The sequence below is a fragment of the Microtus ochrogaster genome (genome assembly GCF_000317375.1).
Source record: "Microtus ochrogaster isolate Prairie Vole_2 chromosome 14 unlocalized genomic scaffold, MicOch1.0 chr14_random_1, whole genome shotgun sequence".
In the NCBI taxonomy this organism is placed as follows: domain Eukaryota; kingdom Metazoa; phylum Chordata; class Mammalia; order Rodentia; family Cricetidae; genus Microtus; species Microtus ochrogaster.
Genome location: NW_004949096.1, coordinates 6,965,800 through 6,975,286, shown reverse-complemented (window position 1 = coordinate 6,975,286; position 9,487 = coordinate 6,965,800). Strand labels below are relative to the sequence as shown.

General features: G+C 46.4%; 1 protein-coding gene across 1 annotated transcript in view; it reads right to left on the bottom strand.

Moving 5' to 3' along the window:
- LOC101985370 (histone H2A.V-like) overlaps window positions 1-7,511 on the bottom strand; it is a 40,678-nt gene extending 33,167 nt beyond the window's left edge. Inside the window, exon 1 of the mRNA XM_013352580.1 lies at window positions 7,506-7,511. Coding sequence (XP_013208034.1) covers window positions 7,506-7,511 — 6 coding nt within the window. The remainder of the gene's footprint in view (window positions 1-7,505) is intronic.
- Between the last annotated feature and the right edge of the window lie 1,976 nt (window positions 7,512-9,487).

The window sequence follows — 9,487 nt, the reverse complement described above, 5'->3', positions numbered from 1 at the left end:
GCTACATGCACACGTCTGTCTGTCTGTCTGTCTGTCTGTCTGTCTGTCTGTCTGTCTGTCTCTCTCTCTCTCACACACACACACACATTGGAATTCAACTTCTTTTTTTTTAAAAAAATTATTTATTCTTATTTTATGTGCATTGGTGCTCTGCCTGAATGTATCTCTGTGGGAGGGTGTCAGATCTTGGGGTTACAGTCAGTTGTGAGCTGCCATGTGGGTGCTGGGAATTGAACCCAGAGCCTTTGGAAGATCAGTCAGTGCTCTTAACCCTTGAGCCATCTTCCCAGCTTGGAATTCAACTTCTTAGCTCACATATTTTTTTTTTTTAAATTTTCTCAATAGAAGCTCACCATGTTTTCAAACAAGTAAGACCTTTCTCCTAACTAAAGAAGCTTACTCTAAGAACCAAATTTCTTTTTTAACGCAGGGAATTATTGGCTTATTTGTGGGCAAGCAAATCTCCATAAACACCAGAAGGCTCATCATCGGCACTTTAAAAAGGTTCACTGAGACTCCAACAGGCTTTAAGAATCATAAGTTCCAAATCGATGGATTCAGAGATTGCTGCAGCCATATGTTATGACAAATTTAATTAGTTAAGCAGTTGTGTGCATGCGTGTGTGTGTGTGTTTGTGTGTGGAAATGGGCTGGAGAGGTGGCTAACCAGTTAAGAGCACTTGCTCTTCCAAAGGACAAGAGTTCAGTTCCCAGCACCTACACCAGGTGACTCACAAGCATCTGCAGCTCCGGCCCCAGGGGATCTGGTGTCCTCACCTGGACTCCCACGAGCACCTGCACTCATGCACACTCATTGCCCGTCCTCTAAACTAAAAGGCCTGCGGAATAATTCCTTACAGGTGGAGAAGCTGAGGCCCTTACTTACTGATGCCTCTCTGCACAATTTCTGCCCGCTATCAGTTCGGTAGGATTACCATCCTAGGAAACACACCTTCATCTCTGTGTTAAGCTCCCTCCTTCATGCTGATAGGAATTCTTTTGATGAAGACCTCGGTTAGAAACACAGCAAAAGACTGGCTCACCCGAAAGCATCTCATTTTGAAACGTTCTTCCCCCTCCCCCAGTTTGCCATCTTGCTCACCATTTACAGCTGTCTAAATATCTGAGAAGCAAGCCCCAGAGATGACTGCAACTTTTGATCCGAGAAATAACTCACACATTTGTTTTGCTTTGCTCTAACCTTCAGAACTGTGCATCACGCTGACAAGTTCTCAGGGTTTTCTGTTTTTTATTTTTTATTTTTTTTTCCTTTGGGCTTTCTCCTTCTTTCATTGTGGTAATATTTTTCCTATCTTCCATCTTCAAAAGAAAGAGGGAAAGAAAGAAAAGTAGGTATCAGCTAATCAGCTCTTACCAACTTTCCCACAAGAACAAGGCAGAGAACATAAAGACATAAATCAAGAATTGTTATTATTGTTTATGTGGTGGTGATGTATGGTTCCCCTGAGCTCTGCGTTTTACATGGCTACTTTGAAAACACAGGACTCTGCTTGGGTACGAGCGATTTGTTCCTGAGCCCTGTCTGGATATTTCTAATAAATATGACCTGCCTCTGATTTTATGGTATCTCAAGATAGTCACGTAACAAAATATTTTCCGATACCTTGTATTAAGTCTGTATTGTCAACAAGGAGATAATGACCCAGAATTTCCAGAAGAAGCCATTAGCTATAGCATAGTGGAAGTTTTGTGGACTGTCCCTGCTGTGGTAATGTCATGCCTAGGACAGATTCAAAGGGTGACTATACACTGGGTAAGCTGATTGCTTCTAGATGGGGAATTATGGATAATATTTTACTTTTATGACATATCTATACTCATTTTTTCATTGCAAATATATGTTACTCTTGAAATGAAAAAGATTCTTTTTAATAATTAGTCCCGAGGAAGAGCTGATAAGACTAAGCCTAAAAATAGAATGAGTGGCATTAATGGGATGTGGGTTCTGGAACGTGAGAAACTGATTATCTCCTAGTTGTTTCTGAGCTTGTAGCGTGCCGGCTCTCAACAGAGCTTTGAGAAGGTCCTGCGCGCCGGCTGTCCTCTGCATCGCTTGTCTAAGCCAGGCTAATAGTCCACTTGCCCAGGGGAGCAGGAGCAGACTGCATCCCCAGTGGGGACTGGGACGGTAGTCCATTCCCAACCTGCACCCACATCCTGGCCCGCTTCTGTCCAGCTCCCGATTCCTGGGTTTCTCTTTCAGCTGAAAACCTGCGCTCCCTTCAGAACGCCCTTAAGGTTGGTGTGGGCTCCCACAGACCCACTTCAGGGCCCCTCGTCTCCCGCTTTACCAACCCCCCACACCTCCGCTCTGAAGATCATCAAGGGAGGACCCTGTGCCTTTGTTTCCAGCGTCAGCTTTGCTTAAGTGCTTCAGCTTGCCTTCTTTGGGAACAGACGAACTTAGGGGAAACAGCCCAAAAGCATAGGCTAAAAGACATACCACTTCAGAGTGTAGCGATACGCTATTTCAGACATCGAATCCAGGAGAGACTATTCAGGTACAAGAACAAGAATGGTCACATCCACTCGGTATGACCATGTTTGTCCTGACTGGCATGTCCCACGCCTCATCCGTTGTTAAACGTTCTAATAGTCTCAGAGTAAAGTTTTAATGTTATTACATGAAAGTCGGCTTTGTGCGCGGCCGAAGCCTTGCCACTTGCCGCCTCTAAGCTTTTGTTTACACTCTGGGAAGTGGTCAAGGCTACTTCTGCCTTTCCCACCTCAGATAGTTAAGTGTGATGATCGCATTGTCATGGCAGATGAAGAAGTTCTCTGTAAGCCGTGAGGGATGGCACCCAGGCAAGGGACGAGGATAAAAACGTGATGGATGAGGATAGCCATGTTGACGGCGAAGGTCAAGGTGGTGGGGATAATAAAGAATAAAAAGAAGACAAACTTGGGAACACTGTGGACTACTCTCTTCCAGCTCACTATGCTCCTAACACTGCTCCCTGGCTCGCAATTCACAGTAACAGGCAGACAGAAACACATAAACCTGCTGCGCCAGCCCTCCCCGCTTTGCGCCATTGTGGCTCCCAGGTTGTTTGCTGGCCAAGTGCTGATAGGTGCTTCTCTTTGTCTGTGGGCATTCATTCCGTGATTTATTTCACATCTGGGCTGGGAAATCCTTCTGCCCTGTAATTTCCAACACTTGGGACGCTCTTGATGTTCATTTAATGATCGGTGACGACCCGAGCCAGCAGAATGGAAGAGCAGAATGACCCCACCGGGGTCTCACACCCTCGGCACTGAAGTTTGAACAGGATGCTTATGTGCCCCCTTCTGCATCATTCTGCATGGTCCCCAGACCCATTCTGCAAAGTGTCTCGGATGAGAGATGGTTTGGGCAGGTGGGGGCTAGCATTCAGCTTCCTTTCTTCCACCTTTTCTTTCTTGTTGTGGCTGTCCACCCATCCCTATGTGAAGACCTTAGGACTTCATGACGTCACAGAAGACACCTGTTAGCAAGAGCCCCTGCTCTGGTAAGAAGGCACAGAACATCGTAGAGTCTGTTCCACAGAGGAAGCATGTACTCCCGGAATTCCAGAGAAATGAATTTAATCTCTGGGCAGCAGAGTCTGAGGACCCCAGGAACAGGTACCCTGGAAAGGGGTGTGTTTGCTTTATGTGCAATAAAAGCCCTTCCTGCAGAGGGCTCTCCCATCTGTTGAGACCCTGCTGTCCCTTCATGAACCTCAAAGGAGCCTGAGGGATTTTATTTTCCTCCCTTCACTCATGCTTTGGGATCAAATGTTTATAATTCATATGGCATGGGCTGGGGATGTAGTTCGGCTGTTAAGAGTGCTTGCCTAGCATGCAGGAAACCCTACCCTGGATCCATAGTAATTAGTAACACACAATCAGATGTGGAGGTGCGCACCTCAAAGCCCAGGACCTTGGAGGTCGAGGCAGGAGGATCAAAAGTTCACGGTCGTCCTGCTGCACAGCAAGTTTGAGGCCAGCCTTGGATATGTAAAATTCTGTGTAAAAGAGAAATACAGTATGTAAAACAGCAGGGTGAAGATATGAGGAGCCAGGCACTACTATTGCAAAAGCCCTGTTATATACACAGGGTCCTCGCCGTGAGGAGGGGCCCTTTCCAGAGCTGTCATATAACCCAACTTTATACACTACCTTCAAATGAGGTTTATAATACAGCCACAAAACATACAATAGAATCTAGTTATCAGATATCATGATTTCCCTTTGACCCTTTTTTTGAGATTTCTTTAAAAAATTGAAATGTGTGTACATATGTATGTTTTTAATTGTCATCTTATGTTTTTGTCTACATGTATATCCATGCATCATGTGCAACTTGGCGCCTGCAGGGGCTAGAGGAGAGCACTGCATTCCCTGGTGCTGGAGTTGGGACTCAAACCTGAGTCCTCTGGAAGTTCCCTTAACTAGTGAACAATCTCCCCAGGCCCCACGGTGTTTCTCAGTATACAGAAGGTCTTGCAGACCTCTGACAGAACTGATTGTACAACAAGAGGGGCTGGTTTGAGGGTCTATTTTTCAGAGGAATTCTATTTGGTGCGGTTGTTATAGTGACCTTATTGACAGCCCTGTGCAGTTGGAATTACTATCTGTCCCTTTGCTCAGATGGGTGAACTGAGGCTCTCTCCAAAGTCACATGACCAGAGAGAACTGGAGCTGGGGTACAGTCCAGACTGGCTGAATGCTAGAACATATCCACACACGGGCACTACAGTGCATTGTTTTATATTATTTACTTCGTGTGTGTATGTGTGTGAACATGTATGGCGTGTATGAGTGTGGCATATGTATGTATGGTGATGGGCACGTGTGCAGGAGGTTGGGTATCCTGTTTTCTCGCTCTCTGACTTATGCCCTTGAAGCAGGGTTTCTGACTGAACCTGGAGCTCAGCTGGTGGTCAGCGCCCCAGCGATCTTCCTGTGTCCATCCCTCCTCCAGAGTGGTGTTACAAACCTGTGACACACCCAGCTTTTTTACACGTGTCAGGATCTAAAGTCACATCCCCATATGTGAGCAGCCAGCACGTTTACCCACTGAGCTACCCCTCCATCCCCCACTGCATCATTTCCTGGCTCATCCTCCTGCTTGCACTGGTGCATCGAGCGAGACCTTGGCGCCTTCTTCAGGTGGCCCCACTCCTCCCAGGTGCCCCTCCCAGGGTTGATACTACAGCGTTGTCAGAAGCTTGGGGTCATATCTGAGAGAAAATCATCTCAAGTTCTCCCCTGAGCGAGAAAGCCCAGGGCATCAGCTGCCTTGATTGCTCAGACAACATCATGGTGAAGTTCAACTGACCTCCAAGCTCCTGCCTCTGTTCCGAGGACCCCTGTTTCCACCAAAAATAACGGGTTGCTGATAATCTGGCCCTCTGCTCTCCTGCTCAGATGGTAGACTTGGGATCTGCACTCAGAGCCGGCCTCTCGAGTCTAAAGAGAGCCCCTGTGCTCTGTATTTTGACAGGTTGAGAAATCCAATCCATTTATTTTGAAAACCCATTAAACCCAAACCCAGCCAACGCGGGATATTTAGAAAGGCCAGAACTTTGCTTTTGGTCAGAAGGTCACTGCTGTCATAAAGGAAGTGAAACAAAACATATTTTATCGTAGGGCTGTAATTCCCAAACATTCTTTAAAAATACGCTCTCAGTAAAATGAGACACAACAAAAGCACACTGGGTTGAATTGCCGGAAATCGCCACCACTGTAAGCCCTCTTTGTTCAGGCGACTTATTCAATTTTGTATCCTCAGTTCTCAGACCCCGTGAGAGGCACACAGTCGGCGCTTAATAAATGCCTGCTGAGTGAGTCTCAAAATGGTTTACATTGCTGCTTACATTGTTCTCGGCCTTGGTAGCTCTGTTCCCGGTGACAGGTAAGGATGGAGCTTGTGATTTCAGGGTCTTTTGAAAGCGAGTTCAGGAATACGTGATTGACTTATTCCTGCCTTCTTGGGTCATGCTATTGATAACACAGGTAACGGGCTTTGGCTAACTGGATTCTCTAAAGATAATCCGATTGGTCTTTTTGACCTTGGGAAGAGGCCAGGGGAGATGTTATTATTTTTGTGTTACCTTCAGGAAGGGTGCCTAGGTATAGATCACTACTTGAAAGAAAATAACCTTATTACAGGTGATCCCTAGTGTGTAATGTTCAGAACAGGATATAAAATCTTCTTTGATCTTCCTATCACAAACCTTTTCACTTCGTTGTCCCCCTCAAATGGGCACCTAGAGGTCTCTCTCCTTGTTCTGTCCCCGCATCGCCTGGATCTTCCCCCCTATTCCTTCAGGCTGCACCCTGGAGAATTACTAGATACCAGCATGACAGCCTCCACCATGATGAGGTGGCAATAAGTCCTGACCAAAATCCAATATTTCACTGGTTGTCACAAGAAAGAAATTTGTTTTTATTTTTTATTTTCTTGAGACACTCACTCAGTTGGCTTGGAATTCACTATACAGACCAGGCTGGTTATAAACTTGTGGGTAATCCTCCTGCCTCTGCCTCCCAAGTGCTGGGATTATAGGCATGAGCCTCCACACCCACCAGAAGAAAACTCAAGACCTGAGATCAGAGCAGACAGTTAGAGTCTGGGGAGAGACCCAATCAATAGAGTTCCCTTTCTCTGCCTGAGTTGTGAATGAACTCAGAAATAAGACTAACAAACCAGCAGAGGGAGGGGCTGTGAATGAGACATTAGAGAATATGGTTTGTAGCTGTAGACCAACAGTATTCTTAATACAGAATCTTGGAGGCAGGCTTCCCGATAGTCGACTATGTCAGGCTGGGTCAGGCTGCCCTTTGTCGGGCAGGCATCACCCAGATGGTACTGCTCAGTTTCTCCCCTCAAACCACCAAAACAATGCTTTTTCCCATGACGGGGGGCTGAGTGGAGAGCTGGAGAAGTCAGTGACTGCCTTTACAGGGTCCCTTCTCATGAAGCATCAGCATCTGAAAGAATAATAACTCTTTCTTCCCGGTAGGCCATGTTTTATTGCCTCATTTTGTGTTTAAGAAGGGGCCAGCGAGAGGGCTCAGTGGGCTAAGGCACTTGCCACTCAGCCCACCTACCTGAGTTCAAGTCTCAGGTTCCACGTGATGAAAAGAGAAGAGAAACTCTTGCAAGATGTCCTCTAACCCCCACATGCATGGTATGAAAAGGTGTGCACACAAACACACGTACACACAAATACACACACATACACATACAAATAGATACAATAATTAAAAAATAAAATCCCATACCCATAAGAATAAAAGTCCAATTTTTTGGACTTTCTTGGAAAGCTAGAATGGCCTGAAGACCAGCGCCAAACCCAATTTCTCTACATCACTGAAGTCTGGGAACTGAGCAGATGGCGTATGCACCTTCAGAGAGAGAACGGTTCCTCGGGTAGGTGGCTGGCTGGGCACACAGATCAACAGGTTAACCTTGGGAGTTTCACATTTCCCTCTGGTTTAGCCTCCCCACTTCTCACCGGCATGTCCCTTCTAAGCATTTTAATTTCCTACCTGTACCTTTTCTTGTTCAGATGTAGAGTGAAGTTTCTTACTGGACCAACAATGCTATCTTTGTCAGCATTGCCCATTTCTATGGATTATTGTATCTTTTCAAGTATGATTTAGCTTATCAAAATCTTTTTTTTTTCCAAAATCTTTTTTTTTTTTTTAAATCCTACTTATAACAAGCCCTCTTCCCTGGCAGAAATGAGGCTTTTTTGGGAGAGGACAGAGGAGACGAGGTACGTGGAGTCCTAACCTCCTGGCCTACTAAACAAATGAAGAAACCAAAGCTGGGCATTCAGGAAGGTGGACACTGTGGTGTGCAGGCGGAAGGCACCGTATGGCCCTGTGATGTCCCCTGCTGCACGGCACCCGCGGTCGTTTCTGCTTTACTGAGCACTGCTGATCCAGATGAACAACAGTTGCACCCTGGAGTGTGAGTTTCTGAACTATACTTTGCCTCCCTGGGGTGACACACTGGGTGGAGGTTCCAGATGATCATGAAAAGCGGCAGTCAGAATGAGAGGAGGCATCAGGAGCTTTGGTCTTCAGCACTCACCCTTCTGCTTCTTGCAGAATTGCAAAGGCAATGGTTCAGGAAAGAGAAGGCCACACAGAGCATGTCGGAACTCACTCATGAGTTCTCCTATCCTGTCTGCCATCTGCAGGGGGTACCCATGTGTTCCTCAAAAATTCTGGGTACAACTGGGAACAGCGGCTCACAGATATAAACCCAGCACTTGGGAGGTGGGGATAAAAGGATCCTGATTTCAGGGCCAGCCTGAACTACATGAGACCCAAGTTCATAAAACAAAAACAACTCTTTCAGCCAGAAACACTATCTTCCAGCTGTTTACCAAGATGACAACAAACACAAAAAGAGACAGCCATCTGATGTGTGTTCTCTTGGCCTTTCAGGGAACACAGAGTTATTCCTTTGGCCACACACATCTACAGGAAGGATGAGGTTGTAAACATCCACGGAACAGAATGCCCTGGAAATGTTACCATGGCAAACCTGGAAGAGTCTACAGTGTCACCACCCGTCATGCTGTTGACATTGTTGTAAACAAGAAATTTAAGGGCACAATTGTTGTTAGAATAAATGTGCACCTGAACATATGATGTGCTTTGAGAGCCCAAAGAATGTCCTTAGTCAGAAAATATGGAAGCAGAAGAAAAGGCAACCCTGCTCAACTGAGGCACCAGCCTGGCCTGCTTTGAGAGCTAATGGGGAGTGGCCCGAGCAGCGGGAGCCTCTGCTTGTGGCTTACTAGATACAGCAAATAAATAAAACCGAAGATCTCTAGAGTGCAAACAAAACAGAAAAGGATAAAGAGAAGGACAGAAGGCTGCGAGGATGGGAGGACGGGTGGACGGCCAGATGGGCCTGCAGATCCATGGAGTCATCCCTTCTCTGATGTGGAGGCAAACACCAGGTTGTTTTTAGAGTCCTCCTTGTAACACTTGAAGTTCAAATGCCCAGGCTGAACAAACACAGATACTCCAACATGGAGGAAGTGCCGCAGATTAACCCCGGGCTCCGTGGTCACTTGCTCCTTGTAAATAAATGTCTTTGAGCTTCTGCCTCTTCAGGTCTAAAGTGATGATAGTACCTTCCTCAAAAAGCCTACTAAGAGTTAATCAAATTACTTTTTGGAAAATAACAATTACCCCATACCAGGCAGACAGGAAGAAGGAGGGAAGTCGCAAGAGATTGAGTGGCGAGATTTCTGTTTTCTATCAAGCATCTGCTTAGTTTATCACAGGAGTTAGCTTGCAATCAAGTTAGCTAGCAAACTCAGGGCAGGGAGAGGCCTCTGCTGAGGGTGCCCGCGCTGTGGCTACACACACCTGTAGGCGCAGCTAAGCATCCCGGCGGGTGCTGCGTTCCGGTGGATGCTGTGTTCTGGTGGGTGCTGCGTCCTGGTGGGTGCTGCGTCCTGGTGGGTGCTGC